Source organism: Branchiostoma belcheri, unplaced genomic scaffold (genome assembly GCF_001625305.1).
Source record: "Branchiostoma belcheri isolate BF01 breed outbred unplaced genomic scaffold, Haploidv18h27 scaffold188, whole genome shotgun sequence".
Taxonomy (NCBI): Eukaryota; Metazoa; Chordata; class Leptocardii; order Amphioxiformes; family Branchiostomatidae; genus Branchiostoma; species Branchiostoma belcheri.
The window spans coordinates 272,622-292,472 of record NW_017803357.1 but is presented as its reverse complement, the minus strand read 5'-3'; the positions used below and the strand labels follow the sequence as shown (position 1 = coordinate 292,472).

The window sequence follows — 19,851 nt, the reverse complement described above, 5'->3', positions numbered from 1 at the left end:
AAACTAGAGTTCCACGATCTCATACCTTCGCCAAATGATTATTTCCTCTGATTATGCAATAGATCCTATTTCCATGATCATGAATTATATCAGTTGATCATGTTCTCCACCAAAAGGCAGTCGTAATAATACTCTTATCTTAACAAAGAATGCCATTCCAGCCTTTCCTCATAAATTATGCAAATTATATCCTTATTTGAATAAGTTATGTTTAATAATGTTCACCTTCACTTAACTTTCAAATACCCTAAGAATGAAATTCCAGGCAGTTACCATTGCTAACTTACAACATATTCTCATTGATTATGCAAATTAAGTCTTTATTTACATAATCAATATCTGTCTGTGATTCTCTCGTTCTCAGTTACATTATTCAAATCAGGACCTTATTTGCATGATTTATGAGGAAATGTTAGAGTGGCCTTCTTTGTGAGGATAAGACTGTCATTATGTGGATGATATGATATATTTCATGATGTAATTCATAACAGGGAAATGATCTTATTTGTATTGTTAATGAGAACACACTTCGCAAGGTGTAAGGTAAACATAGTTTGGCGAAGGTATGAGATCGTGTAACTCTAGTTCTATGTTAAATGTCAGATTTAAGTCTATCCTAAATTCAAATTCATTTGATCGCTATTTACAATGTAATGATTGAAAGTTAAAATCAGTAGGCAATGTCGGACACACTTGGGCTGAGCTGGAGATTGTGATATTTGCTAAGTTTTTCCGTTGATATTTGCTAACTGCCAGTCTCGATTCTTATGCACATCACGTCTTATTAAAAATCAACATTGTATCCAACTTTGAAGGATCCTCTCCTAAACAATATGACGTCATAACGTATTGGCCAATAGCACACAGGCTAGTCCCAATTGAATTACTAACGCACAGGTGTTTATCGAAGTTGTCACACGTAGTCTAGATCTAATATGGGAGATTACTACAACCTTTAACTAATCCCTTAACAAATATGACGGCTTGGATCGTGTTAAACGTTGTTTGTAGCTGGTAGGACATTTTACACTGCGTGTCGTTAACAACGTAACAATTGGAGGCAGACACATAACCTTGCGTGCTGGAATGTCTAATTTACCGACTAGTTGTGCATGTCATATCAGAAGCAAATGGCAAAAACCAACGAAATTTTTCAGTGGCGGTTTAAATCCACCTATAAAAGTAACAATGAGTTATTTTTCTAACCAGGTTATCGAGCGTAAGAAATTAGACATTTGTGACCGACCAAGAATGAAATACTATATATAGCAAAGTGACGTTCCTTCCTATGATTTGATTTGGCATTACGCATTGAGAAAAGAACGGATCTAGAACAATGCGCTAAGTAGACAAGCTGATGTGCATGGATCCAATTTTCTCGGAAATGGCAAAGGGACAGAATCTTATCTTGTTTCATCTTGAAAGAAAGAAAAAACTTATTTTAGGATTATGTAAGTGTTTTTTGTCTGTTTCCCGCGCTCTTATCCTTCTGTTTGCAAGTTTGAGTTTGGAATTTTCGTGCCGACGCCTTGTGTACACAGTCTGCACACATCACCTTTTCTCGGCCCTTCCACGTGTAACAATATAATAGCGTCAAATCTTCAGTCAAACTCCAGTCAAAATACTTGTAAATTCTGTACTTAAAGTATTCCTGACTTTAAAAAGAACGTCACAGGTGTAACATACTATACTTCAAGATTGCCCAAGACCAGTTTTGAGACAAATCCTTGTGAGGGTTAGGGTTATTAGAGTCGGGTCATTGTTCAGGGCCAGGTTAGGTTAGCTGTAGATCGTCTGGCAAGACGACAAGGGCCCAAGAAGAGTCTCCCACATCACGACCAAACCCCTCCTACCCCTTGTCTCAGGTATATTGGAAACCCCCAAGTAGTGTCAGAGTCATGTATTTGGCAGGATCATGCATCTGGCTTGACATCGTGCAGTTGTATGCTTTAACTACCTCCACAATAATAACAGAAATGCCTATTTTCATATTTCCATTCACGATGATGTAGCAGTTCAAGAATAGAAAATAATGATTTTTAGACTATACCTATGCTTCTAACACTTCAGGGTAACTAACTAATCAGCGGTAGCTAAGTAATAACAATTCCAACGGTCTTGAGTAAACGTCTATTGTACTGCTATCTCCGCCATGTTGTTTGTATCTCACTCGTTGCCAGTTTCTTTTCGATCAATGCTTTATACCACTTCCAGATTTACAAATAATGTTATACTGAAACCTGGAAGCTTATTGTCGGTAAGAAACTCCAGTTTAAGTAAGGGACGTTCACAGCCACATTCTGAGCAGAATACTACAGGATATTACCAGAAAACTACCGTGACTAACCACGCCCAAACAAGACACGAAGGTCAAAGCACACAACGATTTGTAAAATGTTCTTCTTACCCAGAAGACAAAGTTGAAGATAAAGAGTAAGATCTTGATAATGGAGCCACAGCACCCCTCCGCCATCTTGGATGTTTTTCTCGCTGTGTCCTGAGGTATCCTCAAAGTGTCGTCTGTACGTGACGCCCTGGGTGGTTCTGTGGACAGGTGGGGTGTGGACTGGGAGTATTTACCTATGGCGGGGTCCCTGAAAACGTGTTCTACAGTTGAGCACAGCTGACGTCAACAGTGGGCGCGAGGCGGGAATTTGAACAGCAAATTCCCGGTAAGGCCACAACGTCTTCATTTTATGGATGACATCCTCTGAAGACCTCCAAACTAGTGTGCTTGGGCGAGTAAAAAAAATCCGGCCAAAAATAAAAATGCTACTAAACCACAGGAATACAAGGGCAAAGCTGGTATTGTGAATTGGCGGCAAAACGTAGCGACATATACGACAAGCATGCTGGCTTTTTGCGGATTTATGAATCGACACTGTATGGTATGTACTGAGGTCTTGAGTCGTGGAGCTTCAGCAGCCTGGATGCCATCCTCCGGATTACCACCGGCTCCGTATTGTCGCTATATAGCAAGCTACCATGGACTATCCAGGCCTAAAGCCAGGCAAGAGCCTCGGATGACGTGATTTTTTTTTGTTGTGAGAACAGGTATATATCAATGCGCGCGCGTCATCCATAAAATTACTTCGGTGTGGCCTAACGTAAGGCATCCGATGCAATTTCAGGACGGCAAAACAAAAAAAATATTCTGAATGAGGAAATCTGTTTGACATTTACTGCCATTTCTTAATACATTTTCGTCATCGTTTCATATTTGAAGTGCATGAAACAGAATTTTTGGTAAGCCTACAATACAAAACAAGCAACCGTGAGCGACATTGCTTTTTCCTCACAGATATCAGTATACTATGGGATAGGGTTCTTTCACCTTACTACATTGAAAATGCTCAGAAAATTGACCCAGAAAACCTAGTGTCACTGCCCTAAAATCACGTTGGGTGCCTTTAGGAAAGTAAAGATATGTTTGGTATGCCTTCTTAGAGTATAACTGACCATATAAAATTATGCAATTGGCGACTGATTCATATTTACGTTTGTGCTGTTCAACCCATGACAATGGCGTGTACCATACATGTAACACTTTCTTTCCAGTGATCGAACGTTCTCAAATACTGTTGTAACTTTCTGTACACATGTGCTACCTTAAAATAGTTAGCCTCTTTTACAGACTTCTTGGAGAGAGGGTCTTATTATTCTATTATTTGGGGGGGGGCGCTGATACCCAGTTTGTTTTACATGAGTTAGCTTCTCTAATGACAGTTGAACCTTAGTCCGTGTAAAAATCGCTATCAGCAACGCTCCAAGAAAGCTGGTAAGGGCGCTAAAATAGTTATATATACAGTGGTGTCGAATTTGTAACGCTTCATTACGTTCCAAAGCCCTTACATGTCGCATTTTAGTATTCTCTTTTCGTCACTTCTGCACTAACTTTGGAGGAAAATATCATAATAATATCAACATAAATCAAAAATGAATCACACTATTTTCCTTTTAATATTTATTGATGCTTAGTGGCGGTAACAAATTATTTTCCTTCTTTAGCGATCATAACAAGGCCACGTGAAACTTCAACCCTAACCAAGAGTTCTTCCAGGCACTTTTGTATGATCTACGATAACGTAACGCTGTCATCATTTCTGAACAACTTACCAAATAAGAATATATGGATCTGTTGCCATGGTAACGGTTTTTCCCGTCGCCATTTAACCAAGTCAGTCCGACAACTCACATATTGTATTTCCTGCTATATAAAAATGTGATGGAAACATCACTTAAAGTAACTCTATAACATGTTTGTTCACCAATCTTTCAAACGTGTAAACAACCTAAACAAATTTAACGAAATAATTAACTAATGTCTAACTTTTAAACTATACCGACTTGACTTCGTAACGTTTAAAACAAAGGAACATTCCGAAATCTCTTAGGAAGGAGTCATATGAAGAATACATAATGCTGTACGGTATACAAAATATCATTTCAACTCAATACTTCAATACAATACTCCAACATTTCCTCTGAGAAGTGCTACAAGGCACACTGCAAGTAGAATACAACTTATGGCCTTAATATCCACTTGTCTACACGCAGCTGGAAACTGGCAAGAAACAAGATGGCGGATTTCTATGCGATGGTTTCGCCGTAGATGTTCCTCATCAAGACGCATGCGCAGCAAATGCCAATGATCTGCGGGATGAGAGACAGTTGAACGTTACGTCATCAAACAGCACTTCATTTCTCTACATGCAGAGTAGTCATTACTGGACAGGCGATCAACACGGCATTAGTACATAAAATATTTGTGATTCGACGTTTAACAGTGTAATACCATATCCCATATTACGTCGATGATGGTAATGAGATACACATGGGAAATGATAGATCAAGCAACTGGATAGGCCTCTTACTACTTTTTATTATTAAACAGTTGTACGATTGCTTACCTGGACTATGGCGATAGCCAGTGCTACTCCTGCCACGATGACGATGTTGTTGGCCAGGAATGACTCAAACTCCGTCAGACATGGCTACAAGAAACACACCATAGTTCAGTACATATACCAGTAAATCTGTAACAACCCATGTCTGGGTTTAGAAATATTGCAGTACCAATATATCCTAAGACATGATAAGATGACGCTTTAAGATGAAGAACCTTATTGCACGACAATTGCACATGGTACAATGTATGGGTAACTACATAAAGAAAGTTACAAACAATATAAATGATTAATGTGCTGAACAAGACCTAATGTCGAATAAACCTAATAAATCTATATCATAATTATTCAAATAATAAGGGATAGCAGAAGTCTTTGATAAAGTGTAACAATCGAGTGGGCTAATCACAAGTTTTGGAATTTTTTCTAATAACAAAGCATTCCTTTATATATCTACCTATTTTTGCGTTGTTGGGACTATTACATGTAAAGATATATTCAAGCAAAGCAAAATGACTATCTGTACCTGATGCACGGCGCATGGCGGGATGCTGACGATGGGTTTGCAGCCTGTGAGCTGCAGACACACGCAGGTGGACTCCAGACACGGGAAACCCCAGTTGTCAGTGGACGTCAAACCGCAGCAGGTGAACTATGAACGGGAAATGTTTTACGATCACTGTTAACGTTTTGATCCTTCTTTCTTCTTTCAGTATTTCCCAAACACATCAGTCTTTTACACAAATTACTAACTGCTGTTACAATGAAGGGTTAAACTTAAAACTATTGGCTAAAACCCGTTTTTGCTTCTTTTGTTGCAGTCTTCACGAAACTAGTAACATTACCTCATCCCTTCTGATTTTGCAGTAACAAGAGCATACTAGTATGTAACAAACGCGAAAACTGGCCGTCTCACTTGAAAATAGTTTCATGTTGTTGGTAAAGCATAGGGTACTGGAGTTTCTTTTTACACAACTGGTACATGTATGAATGAATGAATGAGTGGTTTATTTGGTCAACATGATCCTTAAAGAGTACATCGCAGCCAGGTAAAGTGGCTGAATTGCATAATTTTCACATCAATATATAAGGCTATTTACAAATTGACATTTGGTACAAATATTAATATCTACATAGTAATAATGCTCTGAATACGGAGAAGTTACTGTTCGTTTAGTAGTTTTATCATGTACGGAATAGGACTGTTCTTGTATCTGTTTGTTCGTGCTTTGAATGTGGACAATGTATAGGCTCTGACCTGATTCTCGCTGCTATATGTAGCAGACGTAGGTGCTCTTGAATCAGTACTCCAGTCAGAAGCTTCGAGGACAGTGTCTGATAGACATCGAAACGTAAGCAGCCAAGAGTCTATACCGGTTGTGTAAAAAGAAACCTAATAACCTGGTTGTCTCACCTTCTTCTGGATGCTTCTCACGGCGTTCTTGAAGTCGTCATTCTTGTTTTCCACAGTTTCTCCATGGAGAGCATCAGTGAAGGACTGCCTGGCGTAGTCTCCGATCTAACATCAACAGTAAAGCATTAACATTCACATTCTTTAGTTTCATCCCTCACGTGGTATTTGTTTATTGTAATTAAAGACATTTTGTAATTTATATTGAATTTGCCAAGCATTTACTACATTTGTTAAAGCATGCATAAAATTGAGCGGGTAATTACAGTAGGTTATTTGCAACAACTCCTTTAATCAATTACGATTACCCTTTAACCAGCCATTAACCATCTAATTAGCCATGGTTAAAGTACAAATACATCTAATTAGCCATGTTTAAAGTATTAGTTATGCCTAAATTAACAAACTTCCAAAACGTAACCCTACAATTTAAAGCGGCGATATCAATTTAGCTTTCATAACGAAGACCATGGACTGACCTTGTCCTTGTACACAATCGCCAGAATCCCAGCAGCCAGTTCGATGACGAAAAGCAGCCCAAGCAAGATGGCGAACTGCACGCAAAGAAGAACATCCGTTAGGTCAAGTACGAAAGGTCGCAACGTCCGGTAAAGTAAATCTGTCACTGACAAACATGTGTGTAAGTTGTTACATACACAGCCTACATTCATCGTTTTAAAATGATGACTTTTACGTAATGATACGTAATGATGATTTGTAGGTATTTTATATCTTACATCGTCATTAACAAATGAAATAGATTATAATTTACGATATATCAACGAAAAGTCCGTACAAAAAGATACAAAAACTCTACCATACCATACCTAACCAGACTGTTAAACGAATAAATAGCAATATTGTATTCGCTACAAGCTTTCATAGAACTTGAACAAAGAAAAAAAATGTGACTTACATGTACATGTATGTGATGAAAGAGTTAGGCCCTGTAAGTCGTACTGTTTGCGAAATATTCTTATGTGCATTACATATTAATTATATTGATTATTTTCTAATCATCTGTAACGGATACGATAGAATTGCTTTTAAATAGGTAAATGATTTGTTTTATATTATAAATGAATGATACTTTTGAATATTTGTAATGGAACCTGACAATAGGCTGTGAGGGAGTTTCTCACTCAGTTTCCAAACTGTCGTTGTCGTGACTTCTTCATTGACCAATCACGTACCGTCATGAGCATGCACTTGCTCTCTTTGATGGCGCCGCAGCAGCCCAGGAAGCCGACGATCATGGTGATGACTCCGGCGGCGATCAGCACGTAACAGGCGTTGTAGAACCACGTCATGTTGAGTTCACCGGACACAACCTCTGCCACAGCCGGGTCCACACGCAGCCAGATCCCGACTCCGAGCAGGACCGCTCCGGCGATCTGAGGGACAGGAACAACGTTACCGCTAACATGCATACATAGATGCTAAACTGTCTTGATGGTTATTTCTGTTCAGTGCGCTACTTTAATAGTGGACAGTTGAATTGATCATCATGTGTTGCAAGTTCTTCTTCTAGATTGTAGTGAACAGTAGCCTGGGTACCTTCCTACTTGTATGCCGGGGCTCCCACACTTGCTTCCCTAAGAAGTACTTCTCCCACACTTGCTTCCCTAAGAAGTACTTCTTAGGGAAGCAAGTGTGGGAGCCCCGGCATACAAGTAGGATGGTACCCAGGCTAAGTGAACAGGTCAACACACAGGACTTTTGTGGAGCATCGTGGTTTATTGTGTTTCCTCCAGGACTCTAACTCCAGAGTGAGGTTCCTGGGTTGGAATATTCTACTGTCAGATAAGGGGGGTTTACAACAGGACTGCTCTACTTCTAAAACAGGGGGATTCTTGTGTGGTAATGGACAAATGGTATACAGTGGGTTCACATCACAACATCATGATTCTTGAAATGTCTTGTTTAAAAGAATCAGCACGTAATCAACAGTTGTAAAATAGAGTTTCAAACTCTTCTTCTGCACACTATATGTTTGTTATTACTGTTACGTCTACTGTGTATTTGTATGTTAATTTGTTTTTTAAATGTATATTTATTTTTATTTATTTTATTTATTCTTTAATTCAGGCCCCTGGCCCATATCACATTGCGAGTATGTGTCACATATTTATGTCACTACAATGACTACATTATGTGTACAATATTTTAAGGATGACTTATTGCATTTTATTGTAATCTGTTGATGCTGAATTTTAGACTGCTGTACATTGCAACACAATTCAGGAGTTACTCCTGCCATTTTGGTCTATCAAATAAAGTTTCATACTTTCTAAGTTACTCCTAGCGGTTCGTATTAGAAGTGCAGTATGATTTTGGTGGTGAATAGCTCATGGTGCGTGTCATATCATGAAACACGCTTCCCGGGTGTTGCATTAATTTGATGTTGGGAGACTCAGACTGTAAAAAAAACAGGGTCGTTCGTTTTTGCTTCAGGGCGATGGTTATGAAATGGTATGAAGTGCCAAGTAGGCCTGCCTGCCTATATGCTTAGGTCAAGTAATATAATCAAGTATGAGTAGACTGGAAATTAGTGGAATCATTCCTCTGCCGACAGACGTCTTTTAAACCGCAACCATTCATCAGTAAGGCATTACTCTCCAAGCAGAGGTTGTGGGGAAATGATCGTTACATTTTTATATATGGCCGTTTTTTTTTGTCCTGACCCCCGTCGGTGGCCGCGGACCTTCTCTGGCTAATGGATACTGTCTGGCCAATTTGTCTTTTTGCCACCAAGAGGGATCTGCTTGCAGATTATAAGGCATCTGGAATCGAATGGGTCCCGTTTGGAACCTTTATGCAGCTTATCACTAGGGTCAAGGTTAGATCTACAGGCTGTATGCTCTTATTGACATGTTCGCTGGTGACCGTGTATGTGTGAACCACAGTGTACTTTCACGGGTCTTTCACACGTACGTCACTCACTGCTTACGAAAACATTCCTGCTACACAGATCGTGTTCGCACCTTAATTACGCCGCCTGGTGTTGTGATTATGTTGCTAGGATAGGAACTCGACAAACGCATTTCTATCTCTTGACAAAATCTGATTAGTGTAAAAAGTTCTTTTGTGCCTGGGGAAATGGCCCCGTGAATTTGAGCTGTCCTTGAGTTGACGCAGGCCTTGTACCTAAATTGTTGCTTAAGCACCGTGGATGCGAAGCGGCATTCTTTAATCTACCTCGGCCTGCCTCTGGACAAAATCAAGACGACAATGGAGTGGGTGGGCAAGGTGTTAAGGATTAGCCTCTGAAACCCAGCTCTGGGGGGCTCCCTACATACTACTACATAGTAGTAGTCCGCCGGCTGGATGTTGGTAGCCTCTACCAGGCTTGAGGGCTCGGCTGGAAACTGGATGGCTAAACTCCCTCGGCGTGTTATCTCTCTATTTGGCCAATTTCTACTATTCCAGCCGCGCCCTCAAGCCTGGTAGAGGCTAGGATGTTGGGCGGCCGGCAAAAGCGATTTAATCAGGCTAGGCAAGGATTATTCGGTACATTTCTTACTATACATTCTTTCTGTCCATGGTACATTTCTTACTGTACATTTTTACTGTCCTTGGTAGACTTCTTACTATTCATTTCTTACTGCCATTGGTACATTTCTTACTCTTCATTTCTTACTTACTGTACCTTACTGTACTGTACTTTCTTACTTACACTTACGTACCTTTCTTTCTGTAGATTTCTTTCTTTCACTGTGTTGTGAACCCACTGTATACCATTTGTCCATTACCACACAAGAATCCCCCTGTTTTAGAAGTAGAGCAGTCCTGTTGTAAACCCCCCTTATCTGACAGTAGAATATTCCAACCCAGGAACCCCACTCTGGAGTTAGAGTCCTGGAGGAAACACAATAAACCACGATGCTCCACAAAAGTCCTGTGTGTTGACCTGTTCACTACCATCTAGAAGAAGAACTTGCAACACACTGACATTGTACATTCTCTGACGATCCCACCCTACAGCGACATTTATGATCGATCCCTTTTGCCGGGTCCTGGTGGTGTTACCAGGGAAGCAGGTAATGGTGGTTTGGTTTGGTTTGGTTGAGAGGGGGACGTTTCGTTAGACATTCGTTAAGGGTTAAACACAACCCAAGCCTTCATTTCCTCATATTCATTTTCTAACGTACCGTGTCCGACTTGGTGTGTCTCTTTTGGCTTTCCTGGTAACGGACTGAATAACGAATACTAGTACTAGTAATTCATGGCAGGCTTAAGCGACGGTCACAACCCGCCGTATGTGACCGCGTGATGTCTACGTGCAAAACCGTGGGCAAACGTAGGGCATCCGTGCGTGGTGAGTACCGCCTCCGTACGGAATCCTACGGATTTGGGAGCACGCAGACACGCCGTAGAACTTTAAGCCTCGGTCACAACTCGCCAAATCCAGTGCGTGGCACGCACATGCTTCGTGCGCTGTCCGTACAGCAATTGCACGTGAGAATAGTGAAGTTAGACTCACGGAGTCCGTACGTTGCACGCTCATAGGCTGTACGGGGCACGCGCGTCGCACGTACTCGCACGCACGGGTGGTAAATCCGCAGACCGCACGTAGAAAAAGTATTACATGCACTTAAAGTTCTACGGCGTGTCTGCGTGCTCCCAAATCCGTAGGATTCCGTACGGAGGTGGTACTCACCACGCACGGATGCCGTGCGATTGCCCACGTTTTTGCACGTAGACAGCACGTAGAAGCACGTACGGCGAGTTGTGACCGTCGCTTTAAGTGCATGTAAAACTTTTTCTACGTGCGGTCTGCGGATTCACCACCCGTGCGTGCGAGTACGAGCGACGTGCGTGCCCCGTACGTGTCGTGCGGAAGAAGCACGTGTGAGTATACGGCTTCCTTACGGTAAAGTTGCAATCGCACGGAGATCGTACGTTGTAAGCACGTACAACTCACTTACCACTTGCGCAACGTACGATGCACGCAACCGCTCACGGCCAGACTTGGCGTGCAGACCACACTCTTACACTTTGCGCAACCGTGCTAGTGACGTGCGAGTGACGTGCGTAGACGCCACTCCTTCCCCACGTTTTCAGAAAAAACGTAGCAGACGTAGCCTCCCAAAAAACGTACGGAGAAAAAGCACGTACGGCGGGTTGTGACCGTCGCTTTAGTTACAAGAAAAATCCAGTGCGATAGATAAAAGAGTACTTCCATTCTTCCAAGAAGTGAATAACCAGTAGCTTGAGTGTCAGCCTTGTTAGCTTTCGTCCGCTCCCCATATTTGAACTTGACCTTTGTCTTCCTAAGACATATTAGCATACTAAATATCATCACAATCCATAAAGGCGTTATGAAGTTATGCTGACTACAAATGTGCGGAAACACAAACACACACGCAGACACACACACAGACACACACACACACACACACACACACACACACACACAGACACGCCAAAAACAATACCTCCATTTTTCATGGAGGTAATAACCAGGCCTGTGAAGAACAGAAGATATCAGGCCTGTAGCCTTGTCCCTGGGGCCCGCCCATCCTTTTCCGGTTGTTCGACAGGGCACGCCCAGTCCAACCGGAAGTTTGCAGAGGTGTGACGTGTTAGGTTATACATTTGCGACCTGCACGGGAGTTGTGGAACATCGCTAGCCTCTATCAGGCGTAGGTGGATGGAAAGAGAAGAAATTAGCCGAATAGACATATTCATAACATGTTAGGGGAGTAGTTCGCCAAAGTTGTACAATTTGCTAATCTAAACTGTACTAATTAGTACTAAACTGTACTAATTGGCCAATATCTATAGCCTCTACCAGGCTTCGGAAGGTGGTTGGAAAGAGTAGAAATTGGCCAGATAGAGAGAGATAACATGCCGGGGGAGTTGGTCCGGTAGAGAGTACAACTTTGCCGCACGCGGGGCTACTCTACTGACGTCTGGTAGAGGCTACAATGATAGTACAGACTGCCAGTCCTCCTGTGTAAGTCACATTTTAGCGGATTTCACAGACGATGGTGACCACCATTTTTCCTTGCTTAAAAAAGTAATAATGACTTCAACATGATTTATCGAGCTTGCGTAAACAAGTACGAAGAGGACATGTAACATGTGATTCAACATGTAAGAATTTAATTGACTGAGATGACAGAAGGACGATAACAAGTTCAAGGAAATGGTAATGTCATGACGTAATCACTGAGAGAAAAAGAAATGACCAATAACCATTTCATTTAACTTGTTATCGTCCTTCTGTCATCGCAGTCAATTAAATTCTTATATACATGTACATACCCCGCACCATTTCAGGCCATTTCAGGGACCTGAGTCATTCCTTATACACGTCACACGCCCGGGACGCGGGACATTCCATCCTGATAGCTGAATCCCAACAATTCAAGCTATCAACACCGCGAAATCGTGTAGGCGGACAGACAGCAAAAATCATGCGTCTCAAAAATTGCTGCAATCATTTCAGACTCACATGTGGAAAAGCAATGGAATGGGGGGCGAGGCAACTTTTTAAAGCGTTTTTGTAACAAGTTAAAGGAAATTGTAATGTGTTCCTAATTGACTGCCGATCGGGATCGAAATTATGGAAATGAAGTCAATCCGGATCGGTTTTTGCAGTGAACGCTCCAATCCGGATCGATTTTCTCCGATCCAGATCCAAAAGTAAGCCACCTCGAGGAGGTAGCTCAAAGACTTCCGGGGCTGTGGCGGGGAGCGACGCGAGATTTGCCGCCGAGGGAGTTTCATGCCAGGGAGGGGTTTTTTTTGCCACCAAACAACTCGCTCCCCGAAAAAATTTAACGCCGCCGCCCCACAAGTCAGCGAAGGAGGCTATTCTCTACCCTCGCTGTGCCGTATTTCCTTGTTAAAACTATAAAATTTTGGGCTGGAAATTATCCTACATATACCTTCTTCAGTTGTTACCCTGCTTAGTCCACTTTAACTACCAGTAGGGGAGCGTTGGTTAGTGCACACCAAAGTAAAACAGGGATGAATATGTAAATAAACTTGGTAAAGGCAACGGCATTACGCGTAAACGACAATTGGTCATCTTGAATCCGCAGCACCACCATGTTTACATTTCTCAAATTCCGACGCGCTTTATCTCCGAGGGTTCCTTGTCAACCACTGAAACAAGTCAACAAAGTCCTCAGCTTTGCTGTATACATTATCGCACGAAAGTCCACGCCAGAACACTCGTCAGTACTTGTACATGTGCATGGTTTCATGAAGTGGTTTCTTTCACTATCGCCTGTCTAGTTCCTACGGTCTTGTGAGCGCCAGGGATTTTTCTGCGTCCTGATAATCTCCAAGCAGATCTTTTGGTGGGGGTTAGACAGTATCAAATTGGCCAATTTGTATCCATTCCCCCACCCAAGGTGGGGGAATGGATACAGACTGGCCAATTTGATACTGTCTTACCCCCACCAAAAGATCTGCTTGGAGATTACGTCCTGATACTCTTGACAACTCCAATTCTACCTCTATACTTTAAGTATTGAGATAAATTCTGCAACTAGTGCAACGTGTAAGAACAGGAGATTTAAATTCAGAGATTTTGACTACAGCACCTCTTCATGTTACCTACCCACAGTCCCTCAATCATCCACATCCGTCAGAAGCTGATTCTAGAAAACTTTCTAAAATTTCGATTACAACGTTGCACATTTAATTTCAATCAATTTCAATTTATTCAATCCAACAAAATCATACAAAAGCAGGGAATGCTAATGCACTCCTGAATTATGTAATTGATTTTTACAACTGGTTAAAAAAACAAGACAGGACAGGTACACAGAAACACACTATATACAAATATGTACAAACACCATTCACTCTACAACATTGTAATGCAATTCGAAATAGATCTTTTCCGCAAAGCCCCCCCCCCCCAGCAATAAATGATACGCCCCTCTCCAGTCCAAGACAAGCATGTTAGATCATTTGACCCTCATGTTTAGCTCGGATTGTGTTGTAAGCTGTAGATTTTGTTTTATGTGTTCGCATTGTAAGTAATAGTACGGTAATTTGGACTTTCTCCCGATCATGCACTATCCTTCAAATGAAAATTATTATCTTTAAAGATTTTAATAATTCATGCATCTGTCCTCTTTCTAACCTCCTGGTCCCGCCAAACGATTTGAATGGACGAGTCCAGAATGACGTCTTGCCGTATCGTTCGGCACACACGACTCTGACAGGTCCTTCACAAGTCGGCGTCAGAAATCACACACATCTCTGTTGTGTACCTGCCACATAGCCTCTACCAGGCTTGGGGAGGCGGCTGGAAAGAGTAGAAATCGGCCAAATAGAGGGATAAGCATGCCAAGGGAGTTTGTCCGTTGCGCGCCGGCATGCTTATCTCTCTATTTGGCCGATTTCTACTCTTTCCAGCCGCCTCCCCAAGCCTGGTAGAGGCTACCTGCCACAACGGAATCTGGTCACAGCATTCAAGCTCTCCACGTTCAATAGAAGTTTAACGTGTTAAAGGCATCCAATACAATTTCAGGGCGCCAAATCAAAACATATATGTTCAGGATGAGGAAATATGTCTGATGTTGACATTTTCTGCCATTTCTTACCACATTTTCTTAATCATTTCATAGCACATTTTCGTAATTTCGTAATTCATACTTTAAGCGTTTGAAATTAAAAAAAAACAACCTGTTTGAAAGAGTGCCTTTGATTTTTCTTTTCTTTTAGATACCACTAATGAATAATATCTAGAAGTAGAACCAGACTACAATACGAAACAAACAACCGGGTCCGTCAGTCACATCGCATTATTGCTTCACAGATCAGTATGCTGTGGGATATGGTTGATTAAACCTCCTTGATTCAACCTACTGCAATGACCAGCAAATTGTCTTTGTAATCATGTTTTTCACTGCACTGATTGCTGTGACTATTACTACATGTACGGGAGTTTTCCGACCTTAGTTTCCGTGCAGTGTCACGCGTACGACTGACTCGCGGATGTAGGATTTACAAAACGGCAATGCGTACAAAATTACATGACACGATCGATATCAACAGGTTTAAGATCCATGTGTAACAGTGGAGGGCTGATACATATTTAATGAGCTAAGGGCCACTAATGTTCATCAGTGGGTCACTGTGGGTCCATTAAATCCGTCACATGGGAAAACAGACCCTAGAAGTAATGGAGTCCTTTTACTTTAATATTCATCTGATCTTCGAAACAAACGGTTATCGAAAAGATACCGACGCAAAAAAAAAGACACGGATATTGTTGGCTGGTGAGGGTGGGCTACTCTCCAAGCAGAGGCTGGTGGGGGTGATTGTTAGCCTCTACCACTGGCTTCGGGAGGCGGCTGGAAAGAGTGGAAATCGGCCAAATAGAGAGATAACATGTCAGGGGAGTTAGTCCGCGGTGAGAGAACAGTTTGCCCCCTGAGTCCCTGACATATCTCTCTATTTGGCCGATTTCCACTCTTTCCAGTCGCCTCCCGAAGACTGGAAGAGGCTAGCTAGGTGTCCAAGGAGGTTTCCCCCACAATCTCCATGACGTGTCACATGCCCCGTTTTCTGTCGCTACTCCCCACCTAACTCTGCCACTTGTCGCTAATAACAGCTAATAGTTACAGAAAACGGGGCTTATGACGGAAAGGTAACAATCGTCTAATCTCCAAGCAGATCCCTTTTGGTGGCAAGACAGTATCCATTAGCCAGAGAAGGTCGCCGGCCACCGACGGGTGGGGGTAGCGACAAAAAAGGGCCATATATAAAAAGCTAACGATCATTCCCCCACAACCTCTGCTTGGAGAGTAACAATCGTCCCCACCAACCTCTGCTTGGAGAGTAGGTGGGGCATCCGCGGCGCAGCATACCGATTGTTTGTAAAGGGAAATGAGCCCTAACATGTCTGGATATTTGAAATATAAAGCCTTGCATTTGAATTGTCCGTTTGACAAAACGCGGGACAGATTGTCATGACTGATTGTGTTCGGTGTGGTTTACTCCCCGCAGAGCCTCCCAAGTATGTGATTACGGCGCAGTGTGACGGGCTCTTTCAACTACATCGTTGGTTGTTTCGTCCATCATTTTTTGGCGTTTGTGTTGTTTTTCTTTTTTTTTCTTTTGAAATTGCAAATATCAATATACACTTAAAACAGACGTAGGAAGTAGTTGCGGCTCCCTATTGATAAAAATGACATTATCGTACCTGTTTCTTGAATAATTATGACTGAGTCTTTGTATTACCTCAAGATATAGCTTTATATGAATGAATGAACTTAATTGCTCGACAATCAATCGTACATGGTACAATGAATGGCAGTAAACAGCAAAACTAAATCCAAGTAAGTATAATTTCATATTATCTATAACAATATATGAGTTACAATACAGTCATGTATGGGTGATTTGGTATCGCTTTTGGAATTCCGGAATGAAGGATGAAGTATGAAGAAATTGACCTATGTAGGCAGATACAGTACAGCCACGAAGTACGTAAAACAAGGCCGTGATTTGGCCATGCCCGTTGCGGAGAAACAGAACACCAAATTATCTGCGGCGACACATGGCCCTGCATGGCGTCAGTGTCAGGCGATTTACGCTTACAGCACAGTAATGTCTTCTGTCTGCCTTGTTTACGCTGGCTGTTCCCCCTCCACTAACCGTGTAAGCACCATCCCCAGCCTGTACTGGGCGTTATTTGAACGTTTGCCAAACGGATAAAGACTAGAAAGCAGCTCAGTTCTCGCCTCTGACTAATGTTTCCCCACCCACGCCGAAACCTACCTTACTCATGATTCAGACAAAATTATTCCCGTTTTTAATTGGGGTATAACAAAATCAAAAAGGAGTGAAAACTAGACAAGAGAGACAGGAGGTTTTTTTAACTATTTTCTTTCTTTTTTTTTCAACTTTTCGACGTGACAGAGACATAGACAAAATCATTCCCGTGACCGAAAACTTCCCTGTTCTTTCGACCATGATTAGCCTGGGAACCATCCTGGTAGCGACTGTGGGAGCGGACGTAAACTAACCAGGATGGTACCCAGGCTAGACCAAGCTTCAGAGATGACTGGAAAGCGCGGCAAACTGTACTCTTTTAGCGTACTAAGACTACTAACTACCCTGGCATGTTATATGGCCAAATTCTACTCTTGCCAGCCTCCTCTGATTCTGAAACCTTAGTAGTACTAAGTAGTAGCATAAATACAACCTCCTTGGTTGTAGTGGCTAGGAAAAACAACGCCGGAGGGCTTGCACTGATTTGCATTGGGTGAAAAGAATAACAAGAGAAACCCGCTGTGGCCGCGCTAAGTGAGCCGGGTAGACGTCGCAGCTGTTACCCGCCATAACAGTCTTGAGTTTGTCTCATGTTGCGTGAACTTGTACGCGAACTTGATGTTCCTATTCCAACAATTCTTGCGTAGAATAAACGACTTCAACCACCAAGGAAAGCCTGATATCTTAACGTACATGCCTACCTAAATCTACGAGAAATTCGCGTATTCTTTCTTGGCGTATGGAAGAAGGAAGCACGCTGCCGCCGCGGCCACACCCATACGAGCTTGGCCACCGCTTGTCAACAACACACAAACACGCTAAAAACTCACCCAGAATATGAAGTTGAAGATGAACAAGAGCGTCTTGATGATCGACGCACAACAGCCTTCCGCCATGTTGAATATTCTTGTCTTGAACCTGAAGAAATAGGGTGAGAAATGGCGGGAGAGTAGGACCGTCTTGTAGCTCCTCTGGTCGTTACTGCTGAAACCCTGTGCTGAAACCTTCCCTGTGTGTGGGTCAGAGGAAGAAGAGGGCGGGAAACTATCACGTCATCAACGCCCCCAACATAGAGGATGTCAGGGGTCGTCTGGCCGAAACCTGGCCGATTCAAATTATTTCTTGGAGCAAGTCCAGTGACAAGCCTCACCACGGTCACGGTGAGCTAACATCTGGTCTTTTCTGCTGACAGTGAGGTAAATATGTGCTGCGGGTTGGCCATGTTCATTTTGATGTGTATTGTTTTAAGAAATAAAAAAATAAATTAATGAATGTTTCTGTTTCTCACCTCGGTCCTCCTGGTTTCTCTCATATGAATCACTTGTGGCTTTCCGAAACTTGGATTATTATTAGTAGCCTCCACCAGGCCTGTGGTACAGGGGTACGGATCATACGGGAAATACTAGGAGAGTCAGTCCGCGGGAAGGCGGGCAGATGAAACCTACGGTGGCCAAACTACTAGTACTACAGAACAAGGTGAAAGCTGTAGTTACTATCTAAGAAATAGCAAAAGTGCAAAGAATGTCCAATCTAACGAACGGCCCCTCGGTGTATTTATCTTTTAGAGGGTCACGGTCAACAAAACAAAGCGGTAAATCTTTTAAGTATAAGAGGAACTCTGTTTAACCTTGCGTTAGCAGCTAGGGGACGGATCAGAAGATAGCCGTGCTTGGTTTGAAAATGAGACATTATCTAGAAAAGAACACTATGTCCTGTTGCAATTTCTTGCCGGCAAAGCAAAACTATACTGGATGAGGAAGTCTGCCTGCTGCTGACATTTCTTGCTTTTCTTGGCACATTTTTGCTTCATACGTGCATGCGTTTGAAAAAAAAAAAAACAAGCAACGCGAGTATAGTTTCTTCTAAAAGAGAAACATCAGTGTCAGTTGCCGAATGTGAAACCACTTCTCCTTAGTATTGTTTCGACAACTAAAATCACGGAATATTTCATCCCAGTTATCTAAGTTCCACTTTCGAGGCACATGACAGAAACGTGACACAACGAACGGCCAGTGGAAAGTATGGGGTGGGGCTGACATAGTAGTAATACCAGCTGTTCGAATGTGAAACTGATGAAAACAAACGACTTCCCATTTAGCCTGTGTTTTTAATACACAATTTCCCTCTGACAAGGGGGGGGGGGCGGTTTAAACAGGCGAAATTTTCTTCTTTTTATTTTTTTATATTCCAACATTTCATGACCAAACATGGCGACGGCACACTCAAGTTATATCAACTTATTTTATGCCGCCACCAAAACAGAGTACAAATGCAGGACAGGGCAATGCTCATTTTCACCTGAGCGAAGTGAGGAAAGTCGTGTTAAGTGCCTCCCAAGGGCACACGATCGGTGGCATGTCAGGACTCGAACCCGGGACCTCTTGGTTCCGAGTCGAGCACTCCGCCGCTACTCCACACGACCCAACCTTAAAAACTTTCTTCATGTGACTTCATGAACACCGATTGCCGGGGTAGATGTATACATGTATATAGCGTGAACGGTGGGGAAATGCACCAAAACGATATATCTTTAGCCCCACATGATGTACAGAGAGAAACAGATGACATATCAATTGAACCACACGTGTTTACTCTCAGCATCGCCCGGTGCGGGGAAACCGAGGTCAACACTTCCTCCCGTGGGGTTTATCCCAGTCAAGGGTAAGTAAACATGACCCACGATCGCGAATTGGATCTTCTATGGCCCGGGAACTTCTCTGGTATACTATCCCTTTATTTCGGCCGATATTTCTACTATTTTTCCAGGGGGGGCGCAAGCCCTTTTCC

At 42.4% G+C, this 19,851-nt stretch overlaps 2 protein-coding genes across 2 annotated transcripts in view; both read right to left on the bottom strand.

Annotated features, from left to right (window-relative positions):
- The window catches only part of LOC109467711 (tetraspanin-8-like), an 11,259-nt gene extending 8,690 nt beyond the window's left edge, over positions 1-2,569 (bottom strand). The window contains exon 1 of the mRNA XM_019765758.1: positions 2,408-2,569. Coding sequence (XP_019621317.1) covers positions 2,408-2,473 — 66 coding nt within the window. The 5' untranslated portion in view covers positions 2,474-2,569. The remainder of the gene's footprint in view (positions 1-2,407) is intronic.
- Positions 2,570-3,937: 1,368 nt separating this feature from the next.
- LOC109467701 (tetraspanin-8-like) lies at positions 3,938-18,070 on the bottom strand. The gene is made up of 7 exons (XM_019765745.1): positions 17,895-18,070; positions 7,512-7,712; positions 6,798-6,872; positions 6,322-6,426; positions 5,434-5,559; positions 4,911-4,994; positions 3,938-4,653 (listed from the first exon to the last, which is right to left on the bottom strand). The coding sequence occupies exons 1-7, from the start codon at positions 17,958-17,960 to the stop codon at positions 4,591-4,593; spliced, it is 720 nt and encodes a 239-aa protein (XP_019621304.1). The 5' UTR covers positions 17,961-18,070; the 3' UTR covers positions 3,938-4,590.
- Positions 18,071-19,851: the final 1,781 nt, after the last annotated feature.

What these genes read in the sequence shown, in the direction of transcription:
- LOC109467701 (XM_019765745.1), bottom strand. Translation starts at nt 17,960, where the DNA reads ATGGCGGAAGGCTGTTGTGCGTCGATCATCAAGACGCTCTTGTTCATC. An exon ending in TCTTCAACTTCATATTCTGG is followed by an intron (nt 7,713 to 17,894) that starts GTGAGTTTTTAG and finishes CCTGTCCCTCAG; the next exon opens with ATCGCCGGAGCGGTCCTGCT. An exon ending in CGATTGTGTACAAGGACAAG is followed by an intron (nt 6,427 to 6,797) that starts GTCAGTCCATGG and finishes TGTTGATGTTAG; the next exon opens with ATCGGAGACTACGCCAGGCA.